This window comes from Caloenas nicobarica, chromosome 4 (genome assembly GCF_036013445.1).
Source record: "Caloenas nicobarica isolate bCalNic1 chromosome 4, bCalNic1.hap1, whole genome shotgun sequence".
NCBI classification, from domain to species: Eukaryota; Metazoa; Chordata; class Aves; order Columbiformes; family Columbidae; genus Caloenas; species Caloenas nicobarica.
In genome coordinates this window covers 12,739,314-12,758,458 of record NC_088248.1, presented here as the reverse complement: position 1 = coordinate 12,758,458, position 19,145 = coordinate 12,739,314, and the positions used below count along the sequence as shown (strand labels likewise).

Genomic DNA, 19,145 nt, shown 5'->3' with positions numbered 1-19,145 from the left:
TGTGTGTCAGAAGGTAATACCTGGAATGCAAACCGTGCCCAGACATGGAGAAACTCTTTTAGACTACAGCTGCACCGGAAGAACTTCAGGAACTGTTCATCAAGCTTAGTGTATGTTGAGGCTTTCCGCACAATGTTTTGGAAAAGAGATAATTGAAGGATTCTTCTTAGCTATTAAAAATGAGATGGATGATGCAGAGTTAAGTGTAATTAATTATGCAAAGTTAAGTATAATCTAGCATACGTTGCCTAAAACAGCCACACACATTGTCACAAGACTTGAGGATTGTGAAGAGGATTCCAGTAATTCCACTTGCTTATAACAAGATAAGCAAAGGAAAGCTTCAACTTTAAAGATCAATAACTGTTTCCTCTGAGATCTGTTGACCATTGGTCATTTCCAAAGGAGAATTGTGGTAGTTCTGTAATATTAGTTAGGATTATATGAAACAAAACAGCAGGAAATACCCTTTTAAACAACATGCTGGCTGGTGTAGTGATAAGGGAGGAGGAGAAAAACAGAGGCTTTTCAGTCTTTATGTGTTATACCAAATTAAATTCAGTTTATAAAATTGAGTCCCAAATCCTTGAGATTTGTTTTCATGATAGGCTTTGGAATTAGCTTGAAAAAATGACAGTAAGTAGATCTTGTTGTGCCTAAATTTGACATACTGCCTCAAAACTTGCTTATAATGGGAAAAGCAAAACACTTCAACAGAATTGTCGTGCTCTGAAGTATGCTGCATGTTGGAAAGCATCTAGCAGAAAGAAGTTTGTCGTTGCTATTAAACACCGTGATACTTTGTGTTCTGATTTTCTGACATAGGAGAGAGGTAAACCTGAACCATTATTGCTTGCGCAGTGGGAGGGGTAGGGAGCCTCTGGCAGTAACACACGGGTGGCTTGCGAGGCGGCGGTGCCTCAGGGCAGGTTCTGGTTAGTGCTCGCCAGCTCTTTTCTCTCTCTGCTCTTCTGGCTGACCTGTCTTGGATGAGTACATTGACTTGAAACCAAAACACTGTGTGGCTGAAATTGCTAACTCGAGGGAAAGGCTGTACTGCAGAGGCCAGATGGCTGTGCTGCTTGTGAAATAATCTGATGCTGGTCTCAGTAAGTGTCCTGGCACTCCTTTCATGCTCTTTCTTGAGGGTGGAAAAATGCTTTGCCTGTACTGATTACAACTTTTGTACAGCAATGCTTACCATAAATTTCCCTTCAGCTGTTAGAAAAACCTCCCTATTCCCGAAACCTGTTTCCCCTTTTGGCCATTGCTCAACTTCTGTAGTTTATTTATAAACTTCTGTGTTATACATACATATATAGGCTCATGAACTGTCATGTTTAAATAAAGGCAAGAATTTTGCATAAGAGTGATGAATACCCTTTTGTGTTTGACCCAAAGAGAAACTCCCTGAAGAGCAATGTTCCATGGAAACCTAGTGGAATTATTTTTGTGTTTAGACAGGCTGATCTTTTATCCTTATGTTCGAACTGTTATTTATTTTTGGCTGTAAAATACTGTGAGAAATGGAGCTGAATCACTTGAATTAAAAGTTGCTTATGTCAAAAGAAGCGTGATGAAAACTTGACAGCCATTGCAGAGTTCAGTAGATCTCATTTGCAACGCAACAGAAAAAAATGAGTGAGATACTGGTTCAGAGCTCCTGTAGGTTTTTCTTGATGAGACGAGGTTCTTATTTCCAGACATGACTTGGATCTTTGTGCAGCTTTTCTAGCATACATGATTTGTGCAATTAATTTCCTGAATTACTTTAACAAATGATAATTTCTTAGTCACTTTCCTGCATTCAGGTGTCACTGCTGTAAATACCAATCCTGCAAGCTACCGTTATGTAAATTTACCTGAACTTAGCTGGTGTACTGCTGAGTAAAACCATAGCAGTACGTTTTGAGTGAGAGCTATGTTTAAAAACACACAGACCACTATTTAGTCAGACAATTGCAAGAAAAATGCTGTAATCTTTTGGATTGTGGATTCAAATTTAGTCTGTGCTCATGTATGGAGAACTGAAAGATTCTGTATCTTTGATTTCACAGCTTTTTCCCTTTCCCCCCACCCCTTTTTTTCCCCTCTAGAACACCAGAGGCACCGTGACAGCTTTCTCTCCTTTTGATGCCAGAGCCGATGCAGAAGCCCTTCGCAAGGCCATGAAGGGAATGGGTAAGAACAATTTATTTTATGAAAAGGAAAGGACTCTCACTCCTGCTTTGAAAACATCCTTTCTGAACTCCTTTTTTTTTTTTTTTTTTCATTAGCAGAGGAGGACAGGGTGTTCATCTACTTGTCATGGAATGAGAACCCCCAGACAGCAGGAGTCTGGGCATGTCATAGTTTTGACTGTGCTGTTCTCAAGGATGTTTATTTTTATGTTAGCATAAGGGAAAATAGAAGGTGATTTACACGACTCATTAAAAATGGATGCCTCACGGGCTTCTCTGCATGCAGGGTTTTATTGCACAGTAAGCTAGACTTGGAATTTACAGGTGAGAACTATGGAGAACTATGACAGCATAGTAGAAGCTCTGTGCTTGGAAAATGTACAACAGCCCCCTTGGTCTGAAAGTGTGTAAGCGCAGTACAGTTACTGTGAAGAAACAATGCAAGCACCCAGCATGGATGTAGACTAATAAGTCATCTGTAAACTCATGCTGTAGCTTTCTGCCCTAAAACTTCCCTGTGAGGACAAATCCTAGTTTGCTAATTTCTTCGAAGTGCCTGCAGGAGGAAGCAGAAAGAAGGGAAAAGTGACACACCTCAGCTTATTGACAAATTCAGTAGGGCTAGTAAGATGCTGTGCTGTGAGGGCTACTTTGCAAACTATTGTATATAAAACGGATAATAGCTCCACACTTACGTACTCTGGAGTATTTGGGGTTACTGGTCTGAGTTTTGCTAGGAGTCAGAAGATTATTTATTCTAAAGTAAATCTCTTGGTGAGCCCAAAGGTAAGGCTTCTCTGTAGAATACAGACTGGGACTAAATGTTATGGCAAATGCCTGGAGTGCTGGGAGCAGTGTCTGGAACAGAGTGCTGATGGAGAAAAAACAATGTGTAGGTCCTCCAGCCAGATTTTTGCAGCAGCAGAACACCAAACCTGACAGATCAGCTTGGGCTATGGTGACATTTGTTATTTAAATGCTTCTGCTATTTGTTAGTAGGCTGTTATTTTCAAAGCATCTTTCATTGCCTTTTGAGTTTGTGCCACTGCTACTTGTTTTTTTTAGAGTATGTTTGTAACTCTTTGTTCTTTCTAACTTCAGGGACTGATGAAGAAACTGTAATGAAGATCCTTACCAGCAGAAACAATACTCAGCGTCAAGAAATTGCATCTGCCTTTAAAACCTTATTTGGCAGGGTGAGAAGATGAAAAATAACTAGAAATGAGCTGAATGTGGCCTAAGATGGTTGCTTACAAACTGTGAGGCACATTTATCACATTCCATGTAAAAAGTTCCTTCAAAGAGAATCTAGTTTTGTTTCTGTCTCCCCATCTTTCCCACTCTTCCATATCTTTAGTTGCTGGCTAGGTTAGAATATTCCTTTTAGATCAGCACAAAGGAGTTACTTTCTTCTTCTGTATTTTGGTCCAATATGTCTTAGGAGCTTTTGCACAAAAACCCATCTATAGCTTCCTGTTAGTATGCTTCTAGTACTGACCTCATTGTCAGTGTGGAGAGAGTTATCAAATATTTTGATGCAAGGTCTGCAATGGAAGGTGATAGCAGGAAAAGAATTTTCTACAGCTAGAAAATGTGGCAGAAATAGAGAAACTTGATACTGTAGGAGAGAACAAAACCAAGTATATTGGTAGATAAAGCTATAAGTGAGTTCAAAGCAAAGACAGATTGTTTCTTTCTCCCAGCATTGTTGGATCCTTTACTACTGTGTCTGGGTAGCCCTTGTTTCAAATAGCAAGCGCAGCAAGCAACTAGAGTTTAAAGAATTTCTATATTGAAAAAAAAATATTAAAAAAATCCCAATATGTTTCAGGTTTTCCAAATGCCTGTGTATGCTTTTCTTCTGCCTTATTTGGCTACAGTTTTTTTCGGTTCAGGTACCAATTAAAACAAAAAGAGCTCTGTTCCTTGTGCTTTTTGATGTGTCTCCAGAGTCTTCCAGCTTGCACCCTTTTAAAATGCTTAGTCCTTGTTCATTACAGCACTGTTTGTTCTGCCTTAGGATCTTGTAGATGACCTGAAATCAGAACTTACTGGCAAATTTGAAATGTTGATGGTATCTTTGATGAGACCAGCATATATTTTTGATGCTCATGCACTGAAGCATGCCATCAAGGTAAGAGGAGAGAAGGGAAATAATGCATTATATGAAATGTTTGTTGTTGTTTTTCAGAATGAACTTTCACTTGGTAAGGGGAATGCTAGTAGAAGTGGCTTTTTAAAATCAGGAGTGTTACGCTAACACCTGCTATTATTTCTAATACCATCGTTTTGCATGGTTTCTTATTCATCCTAATAACTCATTAGAGATAATGTAGAAATCTAGTCTGTATGAAGTTTTATGTGAGATTATTTTAATGAGAAACTATGTAATTTTAAAAGAACAGAGTTGCTGTACATACAAATTAAAATCTACATAGCATAACTCATTCCTTCTGATTTAAATATAATGAGCAGATGTGCATGATGCTTTTAAATTATTTTTGCTGCTGAAGTCCAGCGGACACCAGATTTTTCTGCTGTGAGCAACCCAGGTTTTATAGCTATACAGCTGTATGCACAGGCTGCAAATTAGTTCAGGGCATTTCATTAAAGTGTGATTTTTTTTTTTTTTTAAAAATTTTTTTTTTTTTTAATGTCTCTGCTTGATTATTATTTAAGCTATAGAGTTTTGCCTGTGAGGGATTATGTGGAACTCCAAAATTGATGGGCTAGCATACTTGTGTAAACTGATGTCCAGCACTAAAATTCTGAGCAGACATTACCTGTGTTATTGAGTGTGTCCACAGTAACACAGAGGGAAGAGTTTGCCCTGTCAGCGTTACCTTTCTAACATTTCTCTCTTTAGCTGAATACATTTAATGCCTTTCTGGGAAGGCCAGCTAAACATACAATTTACAGTTTGTACATGTAGATATTTGTGTGTTTTCTTCCATGTGTTCCTATTTTTTAGCTCTTTCAAACCCGTCCAATATCATCAGCCTGTGGAAATTTAGGAATTGGATGCCCCTGGATTCCTCACAGAACCTATTGATTAAAGTAGAGGGTATTGAACTTGACTAGTGTCAGTTAGTGCTCAGTTGGGTGACACACATAAGCTCCCAAGATCCTTGATGACCAACTGGTTAATATTTAGGCTTTAGTCAACTGTGCAAGCTAGTGCTCATGAACCCATGACCCAGCAAATAGTATCTCAGTCAACAGAAACTTTAATCCTGGAAATTTTCTGTGATGTCTTTATATGCAGTGGGGGAAGGGGAGATGGCACCTGACAAAGAAACTGATAAAGGCCTTATTGACTAAAAGGAAAATACGTATTCCCAAGCTCCTCTTATTGATTTAGGAGTCAAAGACCAACAGTGAAATGACAGAACAGATGGGTGTAGGAGGGAAAATAGAGATAGTGAAACAAGAGTGGTTTTGTTCTTGTCACTTACAAAAAATGATATTTAACACAAGCTCTTAGGATTTCAGAGAATGTGTTTGCACAGGAGAAGATGTCGATACCAGCTGCAGTTCAGCTAAGGTGGTTAACAACAGTGACTTCAGTGCAAGACTGAGCGCTAAGTCTGTGTTGAAGATTGTCCTATCCAATTTCACTGCTGCTGCTACTTAGGCTACTTAGAGTTAATTTAACTGTGCCTGCCTCACTGGTTAAGTTGGCATGTTCTTGAAACAATCTGTATTTTGAAAATGATTATATGTAACCTGGCAGATTTGTATTTTGGATATCTTTGTATGCAGTTAGTGTTTGGATTTTCCTTATAGGAAGGATTGCAAACACCACGCTGAAGCAAAAAGTACACAGTATTGCATTTCAGTGTTGCTTTGTGCAATGACTCCTTTGGAAGTGCAATCAGCAATGGCTCATTCTTGCAGGAAAAGTAGACTCAGGCTTGTGGAAACAAGATATTGCTCTGGCTTTTGTAAATTTTAGCCTTGTAAAAGTGAAGAGTGCCTGTTGTGCTTGCTACTGTAATATGAGTGCAGCAGCTTAAACTGAGTTACTAATTATGTTGTAAAATGTGTGTGTTTGCAGTGGAAGAGAAGGTGGGTTTGACATAGCACAATTCATAGAAGGGTAGTCATCATTTCTGAGTGGCTCTATGTTTCTCTGTGTACTAGTTGATGAAAGACAGTATTTGAACGAGAGCGGAGATGGAAACCGTTACCCTATTTGGTTACCTTGATGTCGTTGACCATAGTAGTGAAGAACTGAGTCATGTCTGGGTATGCTTGGACATGGAAGGGCTCATCTGAATCCTGCAGCGGTGAGCCTTTACTAAGTGTTGAGTTGGTTTTGGAAACAATTAAGCTGGATCTGGAAGAAATTATTTCCAAAATCCCCACTATATACCAGATAAGAAGAAAATAGTTTTTCTTTATTTGGTCTGAAAATATAAACTGATGCCAACTTTTAATTCTCAAAGGCAATTCTTACTTTTCCTTTTGTTATTCCACCAACTGATTTATACTTACACTCCTGTAGGGAGCAGGAACCAATGAGAAAGTGTTGACTGAAATTCTTGCCTCCAGAACACCTGCGGAAGTGCGGCAGATTAAACAGATTTATCTGCAAGGTAAAGTTCAGTATAAAATGAAGTCCTGGGGTCTCTGTTCAGTTCTCTTAGTAGGATTTTAGCACATATTTCAAACAAGGTATCTCTGTGAACTGATGGATGTGTCCAATAAATGGGATTTTATTCTGCAGTGTTGCAAAACTTCATATGGAAAGAAACATGGAGTTTGAATTGTAAACTGAAAGAGTATTTATTTTGGTGCTATGAGTGGGATGCAGGTTGTGGTGTTTTGTACTTTATAGTTAGAATTAATGCAAATGCATTTCTTTTTCACCCATTATTTTCGCCCTTTAACTGAAAGGGGATTTTCAGTAATTGGAAAATAGAAAACTGGTATAACAAGAAGAAACAAAAGCGTGGTTTTTTGTTGTTGCGTTTTATTTTTTTTTTTTTTTTTGACTTTTGCTAAGCATTTTGTTCAAATGCATTTGTGCTAAAGCATGTGCAGCATTTTGGTTGGCCACAGGAATATGTGCTTTTACCCATGATTGTGGGGTAGTTTGTTTTGGGGTTTTTTGAGGCAGTGCTTAATCCAGCACATTTCTTTTACCTCCATGCAGATTCGTTGTACACAAAAAATTCTCATGTTTGCATAAAGTTTGAGGCAAGACTTAGTGTCTCCAAAGACAAAATTTCTTAATACTAGGCTTTTCTGGGATCACACTTGTGCAGTTGTGAGACTGTTGTATATTGTATATTATATAATATATGTATTATATATTTTTATCTATAACTCTAGATCTATGTGCTTTCTAGTTCCTTAAAGAGCTGAATCAATGCCTGTCACCTGGTATTTCAAAATATTTTGAGTAGTCTTCTCCTAGGTGTTGAATGCCTTTTTTTTTTTTCACCTCTTTTACAATAATGTTAGGTTATAAGTGAAGGTGGAATATGTCCTACTTGTTAAAGCTGTTTCTGATACATGATTCCACAAGCTATGATTCAAATAAATTTTTAGCTTTTCCTTGTTTTCTCCTCAAAGTAGTAAGGAAGTCTGTAAGGTGGTGAATCGGTTTTTCTCTTTTGCAGAATATGAGGCCAACTTGGAGGATAAGATAACAGGAGAAACATCAGGCCATTTTCAGAGACTGCTGGTGGTCCTGCTGCAGGTCAGTATCTCTCTGTGTGCAGGCATATATGTACGGCTTTAACTTCTGTTCTCCTGTCTGATGTACACCTGTCTTTTTCTGCTTACTGACCTGGGGTTCTAGATAGACCTGGTAATAGGTGCAATTGGTTCTGAAAATGAGTCAATTCCCCTGATTTGCAGGGTCAATCTTGAGCTATGGGTCATTTGCACATCGCTGAATTGAAAAACTTCTGTGATGCTCATGGGTATAGCAGAACGCCTGCTGCTTGGTGTTTTGAAGATAATAGGCGAACAGAACATGTATTTTGTAAAGGCACGTGCAAGCAGAGGGGAAAAAAAAGGTGATTTTGAAGAAGATGCATTAGGGGTTGACTTCTCATAGTAACTCTTACAAGTTCCATGTAATAGTTGTTTTTTGATTCAACTTTTGATTCTTCAGATTAACAACTTTTAACAATTCTTTTTAGGCAAATAGAGATCCTGATGGCAGAGTTGATGAGGGTCTTGTTGAGCAGGATGCTCAGGTGGGTGAATGACTTGGATTTTGGGGCATTTGTACAAGTTACGTTGCAAAGAGTGTATACAGATAGAATTCAAATGTGAGAGATAAATTGTTAATGTTCTCTGTGGGTACTTCTTCATCAGTTTCCCTGTACTTTTATACATTCTGGACAAAAGAAGTGTCAAAACCCGAAAAATTTGCATTAAGATTTTTGACAATTTCACATTTCAGTGTAAGGCATGTCTTGTTTTGCTTGTTACTTAATAAAGTACTGAATGGAACAGTGATTAGATCACTGGAAGAGAGGATTAGGATTGCTGAGGCTTTGTGATCTGAGACACCCACTGCTGGAAAATTCAGAGATGTTAGTGGTTCATTCCTTAATATACAAACTTGAACTTCTCTCTAAATTCAGGCCTTACATATCATGTGTCTTATGAATGTTGTAGTGAAATGCTAATGCTGTTCGGTGAGGGATGCCTCCATAGAGGTTGAAATAGTAAAAAGACAAAACATACCAAACATTCTGCTTTACTGTAACCAGATGGCAGTTTAAGAATTGCCTCTGAAGAGTTTCTAAGGACTCACATATTGCCCTTAGCGATTATTGTCCATGATGTTGTCACTGATCACTAAACCTGTGCTCTAGACAGGAGAAGGAATACCAGCACTAAATTGGTATCTGTGGTGATTTCCTTGCTGGTTGCTATTGGCTTTGTTGTTAGTTGTAGTGATGGTCAGTATTTCAGCAGTTTAATTACAGAGCTCATTTAATGCATATTTCTTCTTGAGTATTTCAGATAGCTCTGGGCTAGATGTTTTGCTCTCATAAGTAGACAGTTGAGATGAAAGAAAGGTGTCAAGGAGAAAAAACAGAATGCCAGATGAATAAAACATTCTCCTGATAGCAGGGCAAGATGGAGAGACAGACAGGCAAAATGGATTTTACTGGCAAAGGCCTGTCCTTTGTTATGTAAATTCAGAAATTGTTGTTCTCCCGCTATTCAAATTAATCCTGTGGAAACCAGAGCCTTGAAAATTAGTGAGGCAAATGTTTGAATCGCTAACTAGACTGCTTCATGAAATTGTGTCTGTCTTGCCTTCAGCTGGGTTTACATAATTGAAGAAACCCATGAACCACAGGCCCTGGCAGGTAGATGGATTCCTTTTGACCTCTTCAACTGAGTTTAAACAAGCATCTAAATTTTGGAGGCACTGTACCTAAATGTAGAAAAAGTCCTGGTTTTCCGAAGGGTCTCTGTGGTTTGTTAGGTACATTTGGCTTGAGCTGGGACCCACGCAGAGATATGTTCTGTCACATTTCTCTTTATTGATATCTTTACGTTCAACATCTAAGATAGCTGGAACAGATTCAGAGAATTTGCCAGGTGCAGATGGTCAGAATTGAGGTACATGACTGTGCAAATATAAGACTAAGTCTGGCCTCCAAACATTTCTATTGATTAATATTGTATTCTGGGAAGGATTTGAAACATTAGAGGGCAACCTTTTTATTCAGTGATTATTTTTTTAAAATTTTTTTGAGTCTGTGATTACTAAACATTAACTCAAAGCAGTTTGGGGAATGAGCATTCATACTACGAGATAGTATGAACATGCAGGGAACTTGCAAGACTTCTGAGAATGCATGAAAGAGAAAGTTTAACTTTTTGGAAGAGATTTTGTTAATATCACTTTTTTTAAAGTTATACAATTGACCTAAGTTTTGGGTATTGCACAGTGGAAAGGCAGGTAAAACCTTAGAGCTCATGTAAAATGCCATTCACAATTTCTAGTTTATCTAAAGAAATGCATTCCTGGAGTTTCTAAATGCTGTGCTGGGACTTCACGTCTGCTACTGAATGGAGAGTACTGGTATTCATTTGAAGAGCTTAGCATATATTATTTTGAACTAAATATTCTTGCAATGCCTTGATAGTTCCACCCCCCCACCCCCTGCCTTTTGTACTCTGTACCACTAATGTTAAAAAGAGCATGCAGCAGTCACAAGTGCATTTTGAATAGGATTGTGGGACAAACATAAATAGGAAATTTGTAACATGCCATTCAGGTTTCACAATATGGACAGACAGATGGCCAACAGCATTGCTGTGCAGCAGATTTGGTTGTGTGGATTTTTGTAGGAAGTATTTGATTGCCTGAATATACATGGTAATCTGTTTGCCTGTCATCTGCTCTACTGAAAGAGGGACAAAAAAAAGCGCTATATCCTATGATATCTACAAACCTTTCACCTTGCATGGTGTTTAGCACACGAATTGGAAAAAGGCTTCTGAGTGTCAGGAAAAGAACTAATTTCATTTTCCAAATATTTTCTCTTTCCCATTTTCCCCCTCCTGCTGTTCATTCCAACTTTTAGAAGTGTTTTACATTTCTTAATGCTGCTAATAGCCCATTCGTTGTCTGTGTTGAAGACAGACTTGCTTGAAGAGCAATGAATGTGCTAAAATGATTAAATTCTGTTACTGGTCTGGTTTCATATGGCTAAGAATTTAGCAGCCCACAAATCCTGTTTCTGGGAGCTTCTAAATCCGTCTTCCCCTCCTTTTGGGAAAACCTCCTCCTGGGTGAAGCCAGTGTGGTTCTCCCATTGAGATGAATCATCATGTAATAAAGTTTTGCTAGTCTGATTTGAAAAAGGGACAGGGAATAAAGCAGTATTAGGAATGGATTTTATCGCCTGTGTTATCACAGTTTCAGTAAACTTTAGGTTTATGAGAGGGACTACGTGCACAGTTAATTTTAGAGCCTTAAGCAATATTACTCATGTAAATACTTTCACAGTTGATTTCAGAATTTATCATTTATTTCTTTCTGAAGTCAGGTCAGTACTTGGCAATTTTATTTCATTTTTTTTCTCTCCAGCTATGGCATGTTAGTAAGTTTAATGCTCTTTAGAGTGAGACAAATAGAGCTTTTCAACAGTGTGTGTGGACTCATAACAAATGATGTTGTTTTGATCTCTTGAATTTACAACAGGTTTTGTTTAGAGCTGGGGAGCTGAAATGGGGAACAGATGAAGAAAAGTTCATCACCATCTTGGGAACCCGAAGCGTTTCCCATTTAAGGAGGGGTAGGTAGTATGGTTCATGTATGATGAAAAACTTCTGCCTGAAATCTCAGTGTTAACCACTTGGTGGTAGAAATGGTAGAAAAGTAATTTCTGGTACTGCATTTGTCAAGCCCGGAAATCTTTAATCACATCTTCCCTCTACTTCATACATTTAATTTTGTTTCCTGTAATTCAATTCCCTCATAGCAGTGGTGACCCCTTGCTTGAAGGAGAGTGCAATAGATCTGATGGACAGCTGGAGTGTTTCTTTCTGGATACTTGCTTGTTGGTGTGTGTTTGTTTTTCTTTTGAAAGAGGTCATGGCAATAGAAGTGATGCTGAGAATCTGAGTCCTCATAAGCTGATGGAGGTCCAGCTCTGAAAAGATCAAGCCTTTTGTAGGTGCACACCTTACTAGATGTTAGTAAAGAGACAATAACATTTTTCCCTGCTCCTTACCCGTTGATAAGTCCATGTTCCCAAGGTGTTGGGGCTGGAAATTATGACCACTAAGTTTTGCTTTGTTTTTCCAATCTTTTTGTTTTTCTTTTTGAATCTTTGGATTCATTTGGATTTTCAAAGGTAATTTGGTTTGTGATTTTACTGTTAAATTTTTTACCATTATTTGCATTAAAGTAATCTCAGAATTTGTTTTGTTGCATCCAGTGTTTACTTAGCACAGTAGAAATGTAAGATTTCATAGAAAACTCAGGTCTTATGGATATTCATGCAACACAGATTTGAATAGACTGCCAGAAGGCCAGTTCGTGTGAAGTTTATTTGATATCATAGCTCAGTGTAGTCAACATCTTAGTTTCAGGCTAAATGATAGCTGTGCTCTGGGAAAAATGCTTGTCATTTCCTAAAACTTCCTCTCTTTCCCTTTCCCTCTTCTTCCTGTACCCTTTCACTAGTTGCATTCACAGAATCACCGAACAGCTGAGGTTGGAAGCTACCTCAGCAGATCATCTTGTCCAACCCTGCTTGAGCAGGGCTACCTAGAGCAGCCTGCCCAGGACCATGTCCAGGTGGCTTATGAACATCTCCAAAGACCCCACTACCTCCATGGGCAAAAAATGTTTCCTGATGTTGATACAGAGCATCCTATGCCCATTGGCTCTTGTCGTGGCACTGGGCACTGCTGAAAAGAGCCTGGCTCCATCTTCTTTACAGCCTCCCTGAGCATATTTGTACACATTTATGAGATTCCCCTTGAGCTGTCTCTTCTGCAGGCTGAACAGTCCCAGCCCTCCCCGCCTTTCCTCATAGGAGAAATGCTCTGGTCGCTTAATTGTCTTAGTGGCCCTTCACTGGACTCGCTCCAGTTGCTCCGTATCTCTTTTTGTACTGGGGAGCCCAGAAACGGAATCCGCACTCCAGGTGTGGCCTCCCCAGTGCTGAGCAGAGGGGAAGGATCATCTCCCGTGACGTCCTGGCAACACTCCTCCTAGTGCAGCCCCAGATACCATTTGCTGTTTGCCACAAGGGCACATTGCTGCTGCATGTTCTGTTTGGTGCCCACCAGCACCCCCAGCTCCTTTTCTTCAGACCTTCTGTCCAGCTGTTTGACCCCCAGTGTGTGCTGATGTGTGGGCTTGTTCCTCCCCAGATATAGGAATGTGTTGTGTAGCAGCAATCTGGTAGGAAATAGATATTTAAAATAGACAGAGGGAAGAATGAGTGGATGATAACATTGGAACTGTGGATAATGAGATATACAGATGGCATCAAGCTGTACTGGGGATACTGTGAGAAACGCAGGCTGTGCATGTGACTCGGCAACCTTTCTGTTTTGCAGTGTTTGACAAATACATGACTATTTCCGGCTTTCAAATTGAAGAGACCATTGACCGTGAAACGTCTGGTGATTTGGAGAAGCTGCTTTTGGCAGTTGGTAATTATGTCTTAATAGATCTAGAACTGACCTTCTTCGTTTACTCCCAGGTCTCCTTAAATTGCAGTTGCTATAGGAAGTGACATGAAAACATGGTTCCTTTAAAATTTAGTCACCTGAGATCTATTTTTGTATTTAGGAAATAGGCCTTTGTTCTTCCTTTAATAGCTGTGTGTGGCAGGGGTTGGTGGTGAGCTGTGTTCTCTTCGGCCATGTGCACCTCTGTCAGAAAGTGAGACAAAGCTCTGCCTTCATTTCTATTTCTGGCATCTCACTTAGTACAGTGTCATAGTAGATTCGTAACTGGGAGTAGAATTTGACTAGCAAGGTCTTTTTTCAATTAGAAATACGTGGTGCATTCTAACTCCTAGAACCCAAAGAGCTGTAGCAGAGCAACAGGCTAGCCGGCAGCTGTATACTTAATTGTCCACACTGGATGGAAAGATCCAGTAACACACACCTTGTCTTGACAGTGAAAGATTGTCCTGTATTGAATAGCAGTCAGTAATTTAATCCCTTTCCTTTTTTCAGTCAAATGCATCCGAAGCGTGCCTGCCTATTTTGCCGAGACTCTGTATTATTCCATGAAGGTATGTACATATTTTCCATACATCACTTTCCATCTCCCCTTGCTACAGTTCCTCACCCTTTCACTTGTTCTTCATTTCTTCCTTCACTGCAAATGCTAAGAGGTTACTGTGTCACTAAGCACTTGTGGAACATTTAGGGAGTGCAGATCTAGGAGATGATACAAATGATTCATAAGCTTTGCTTTGAATTAATTGTAAGTTTGTCAGATGATAAATCTTTTACAGGAAACATCAGTCTCATCAGCTGTTTTTGGACTTGTTACATTAGAAAATACCTGGCTAGGTCCACTGGGCACCTTCAGCTAAATAAAGACTACAGCGTCTTTAGGAAATAAAGATGACCAAAAACTAAACTGCAGTTTGTGCAGATTTAGTGCTCTTTGTTTTGGGGTTGAGTATTTACAGACTGAAGGTGTAGTTAGCTCTAAAACACGTTTTAATGACTATCCGTCCTGTTTTGAGAAGGAAAAGAAACTTTTCAGAGAAAAAGGAAAGATGCTTAAACAGCTACAAAAGATTCTGCAAGGGAATCCCATCAGTGACTCAGCTGTGTTTCTCTTGGCTTTGCCTTCTCTTAGATGGGAAGAGATAAGCAGGGAAATGGTATTTTTAACTCTCAGTGGCTGATATTAATTAAAACTGAGGTAGGTAGTCTATTGTTTTCAGGCAACTTATCTTCCATGAAGAATTCCTCGTTTCCCCTTGCTGAAAAACCCTGAAGTATGTTTGTCACCAGATGGTTGTATTGATGAGGTATCAGCCTAAGAATTAGTGAAGAGAGATTAAAAGGTGTTTTACTGCATCTATAGACATCAGTGTAAAATAAGGTTCAGGTGGAAGCTACAAAATATGATAACAGTACGTGGAACTGTATGAGGACGATTACTTTTTTCTTTTTTTTTTTTAAGAATGCATCTGTAGGTTTTAGAATCTTAGAGTACTATTATAAGGGTCCTGATCAATATCTGCTGGTGAGATCCCCAGTTATATTTTTTAATATGAATAAAAATCATTAAGCACTTTAGATAAGAAAGATCTTCATCATTTGTTATTTTAGCAGAAGATTTGGTACTTCTAATTTATCAGTTTGGTATGATAAAGTTCTGCAATGTGTAGAGTTTGCTTTCATGATTAGGTGGGGCAGAACCTGGCTTTTACCAGATTCTAATGTCAAATCCTACTCAGCAACCACTGGACTCATGGCATAACTTTTGAGCAGCTTTAGGGAATTTTTAGGTGTAATCCAAGAATATTACACCCAGTCGAAGGATTGAGTGACCCTGGACATTAGGCTGAAGATGATCGTGGGGGCTCTGCCAAGTCCTTCCTTGAGGTGCATTAGCAGGTCAGCATGTGAAAATTTGTATTGCTTCAGCTTGTGTGGAGTCCGACTTGTCTGAGCAGGAGGGGCCAGGATGTGAGTCTGGCACAGCCTGCCAGCACAGGAACTTTAAACATTCAAAGCATAAAGATGAATAAAAGAGTGGAGCATGTTTGCGTGGCTGGAAAAGATTTATGAAGTTTGTCTTTTTGATAAACAGCTGGATAATTTGTGGAATGAGTTGCTCTGCTTGTGTCGTGCTGTACCATGTTAGATGCTCTGTATTAGTCACAGTTAGTATTCGTGTACCAAATTCCAGGACTTGACTGCAATTCTGCGGTCTCAGACTACATTGAAAGGGTGATTTGCATGGGACTGATTGTGGTGATCAGATATACTGCTGTGTAATCTTGGAACTGGGTTATTTTAAATTTTTATGGGCACTCATTGTTGAAGTCTGTGAGATGAAACATGAAATAAGAGGTCTGACTGTATGGCAATTCGTAGAACTCCAGAGCGTAGAGCATCTTGTGTAGTCAGTCCTCCGTTCTCCACATTGTGATGTGAATGTCTTGTGATACTGTCCCAAATGTTCTCTGTCTTGGAGTAGAGATGTAATGCAGGAGTGTTTTGAGACACCACTTGCTTTCTTGTTGCACCTTGGTTTATATTTGTTTTGTTACAGCATCTGTCTAGAACAAGCTAATGTTTTAATGTTATTTAAACTTTTCTCTTTAGGGAGCTGGCACTGATGATGATACTCTGATCAGAGTCATGGTTTCAAGAAGTGAAATTGATCTGCTGGATATTAGACAAGAACTCAGAAAGAATTTTGCAAAGTCATTGCACCAAATGATTCAGGTAAAACGACCATTGTGTTGTCAGGGAAGGCGAGGTGACTGAAACATCGTTGTATCCACTGTTTATTTTTATGGGAGAGGGTGGATGTGAGCAGAGCTGGACACCACAGTGCACTCTGAGAGCAGCAGTGGCTGGTCTGCAGTTTTCTGCAGTACTACGCAGGACCATTTAAGTGAGAGACATTTGCTGTGAAAAGCTAAAGGTTTCTTTCCAGTGTTCACTAGGAAAGTAGATGTGGTCATCTAAAATTATGATTACTCATAGACCATTTTTAGCTCCTGCTCCATTTCCTTTTACTTGTCTGGGTTCTTTCTGATTTTCAGTGCTTCAGAGAGGGTACTGGCTCCACAAACATTGGAGTTTGTGTTTTATTGGGGTCGGGAGTCTGAATTTTCATGAGGTTGAAGTTTTAAATCTTGGATTATGGTGTGGAACCTTTTGCACCGTTGGAAAACATTTCACTGTGGAATCACTGTCTGAATCATAATTTCCTTTGAGTGGATGGGAAGGAACAGAGCCAGCAAGAAATCCAGAGCCAGCTGTTGCTGCAAAGTTGAAACAAAAATGCCTACTTTTTCTTTTCTTACAGAATTTTTGGGGGTGTTTTATTTTATTTTTAAATGCTGGTTTTTATGATTTTTCTGTTATAATTCCTGACACTGTGCTCTCTGAATGAGGCTGAGTGGAGTTGCTTTTGACACTGTCAGTGGGGTCCGTACAGCCGTCCTGTGGGATTAGTAGCAGAGTTTCCCATTAATTACAGGGAGCAGAGCTGGGGCCTTTCTAAGCCATGACAGGTGCACTTTGCACTTTCAAAGGTGCTGCTTTGGGCTTCTCCTTCGTTAGGACTCTCTCACTTGCAGATGAATGCATTTTAACATGCAATGGGTAGCTCAGTTCTAGTAAAGCTTTTGGCGGCTTTTTGTGTTTCTGAAAGTCTGTCTGTGTAAATACAGCTCTAATGTAAGAGACAGAGAATTTCCTTGCGGCATTCCTGAGTGGCGAGTCACCCAAGTGGATTTCCTGTGGGTGGGACAAATGTATAATGTGTTGGAGTCCTCCTTGGCTGCTGCTTTTCTTCCCATTTCTGTGGTTGTGACTCATGGTGACTGGTCTGTTATATTAACAGAAAGATACATCTGGGGACTACAGGAAAGCACTGCTGCTCCTCTGTGGTGGAGATGATGTGTAATGGTGACGGTGACATGAAGGATTTGTTGTATTCGAGCTTTGCAGCCATTTAGTTAACATGTCTAGCTTAGTTTTTGTATCTTAATGCTTTGTGGCTGTTTGAATTTATACTAGTATTGCATTTATTAAAAATGAGCATATTGTTATCCAAGCGATAGCTGGTCCCTCTTCTTCTGACATTCCAACCTCCAGGAATTTCAAGTGCCTTCTGTAAGTATGTAAGAGTCCTCTGCATAGATGAGTGCTGAGCACAGAACCCAGTTCTTTGCAAGTGTTTTGCTGAAATAGGAAAAAAATAATCATGTATTACACTAATTTGAAGACTCTTTTTTTTGCTGTTATTCCTTACATTTCCACTGAATGTTAAGCTAGCTCTAACATTGCAAATGAAGAAAAGATATCTTTGTATGTAATATTTGAATTAATTTGCTCAACATAATACGAGCAATTATTGGAAATCTAAAGGACCAATAAATTTTTTCCCTCTCAGCACAGTTGTTTGTGGTTTTTAATGGGCAAAGATGTGTTTTTCCTTTCTTATAATTCCACTACTTCAAACTGTTGGTATATTTTTCCTACTATTACGCAGGCTTGCAAGTATATATGTTTTCCAGCTGTATGTCTTGATGTCTAGTTTAGTATCTGAGTGCTGTGGTTATGCTGCTTTTCAACGTAGCTGGAATTTATTGGTATTTGCTGGGCGTTGCGTTCTTATTTTGTGCTGCTTTGTCTTTTTCTTCTCCTCCAAAGCTGGCAGAAGGAAGGAAGGAGGGCTGTTTGCACAGTGCCAAAGTAGAGCATATATGCTGCACTTGTAGGACCAACTGAAGATTTCTGGGGTGGAAGCAGGTGAAGAAGAGGTGGGAATACAGTGATCCACACTGCAGGGATCTTGGGTGAAAAGTGGGGTAGCAGCACCAGCCTCTCATCAGGTTAGCAGGGAGCAAAGCATAGTGTGAGAGAAGCACCAGTCTGATATACAGGCTGCCTTAAATTGACCACTTTAGATCATAATTTGTGACTGGCTCTGAAAATTAAATTGATGTATGTGAAGGAGAATAAAGAGATTTCTGTTTCATGCATTATAAGGTCTAAACACTATGATTCTAAACTTAGCTTATCGGTTAGTCACAGACATCAGCTGTAGAAACTGCACATTGTAAGAGTTCTGTTGAAATTGATTCTTCACAGATGATTACATTTATTAAATATGAAAGTCTAAAAGCTCTTAAAGTTTTAATTTATTGATATTATAATTCTGAATTATTACTGTCATGACATCTTGCTAATAAGTGCTTGGTTTCCAATGTAAAATATGAACGCTCTTTTATATGTAAATATGTTAACTAAAGCCTAATCCACTCTAAAACCTTATTTGTTTTCCATTCTCTCTCTTTCTTGCTCATGCACTCTCACTTTTACTCCCTTTCTCTTCCCTGCTTCTTGTTGCCCAAATTTAAGACTTACAGACTTAAAACCAGCAAAACTGATTTTTTATTTTTTTGATAGTTAAATGCTTTTCTGTGCTCCTCCTGGGCAGTTCACTGAATTCTCCACATCATTGCCATATCCGGGAATGGCCGTGGGTGTGGTTTGCATCTCCACCAAAGTTTAAACTGATCTAAATGGTGCTGCTGTAATCCTGCCCTGCTCTCTTCACCAGGATATGTGTTCCCACCTCCGCTACGTGCTGGCACTGAAGGTTTTCTGCCCTTTTGGGTGAACCAATCCAGGGCCCCGTGCTGGCAGAATCCAACCACACAGCTGCAGCCTGCTGCCCACAATAACTTGCTGGGGCATTTGGTGAGGGCTGGGAACATGGGCAGGGTGGGAAGGATTTTGTGG

At 39.3% G+C, this 19,145-nt stretch overlaps 1 protein-coding gene across 2 annotated transcripts in view; it reads left to right on the top strand.

Annotated features, from left to right (window-relative positions):
- The window catches only part of ANXA5 (annexin A5), a 52,916-nt gene extending 35,127 nt beyond the window's left edge, over nucleotides 1–17,789 (top strand). For both annotated transcript variants that reach the window (XM_065634609.1, XM_065634608.1), the window contains 11 exons: nucleotides 2,097–2,181; nucleotides 3,282–3,376; nucleotides 4,201–4,314; nucleotides 6,688–6,778; nucleotides 7,808–7,887; nucleotides 8,336–8,392; nucleotides 11,371–11,464; nucleotides 13,242–13,337; nucleotides 13,869–13,927; nucleotides 15,987–16,109; nucleotides 17,239–17,789. In XM_065634609.1, coding sequence (XP_065490681.1) covers nucleotides 2,097–2,181; nucleotides 3,282–3,376; nucleotides 4,201–4,314; nucleotides 6,688–6,778; nucleotides 7,808–7,887; nucleotides 8,336–8,392; nucleotides 11,371–11,464; nucleotides 13,242–13,337; nucleotides 13,869–13,927; nucleotides 15,987–16,109; nucleotides 17,239–17,301 — 957 coding nt within the window. In that variant the 3' untranslated portion in view covers nucleotides 17,302–17,789. The remainder of the gene's footprint in view (nucleotides 1–2,096; nucleotides 2,182–3,281; nucleotides 3,377–4,200; nucleotides 4,315–6,687; nucleotides 6,779–7,807; nucleotides 7,888–8,335; nucleotides 8,393–11,370; nucleotides 11,465–13,241; nucleotides 13,338–13,868; nucleotides 13,928–15,986; nucleotides 16,110–17,238) is intronic.
- The last annotated feature ends 1,356 nt before the right edge of the window (nucleotides 17,790–19,145 follow it).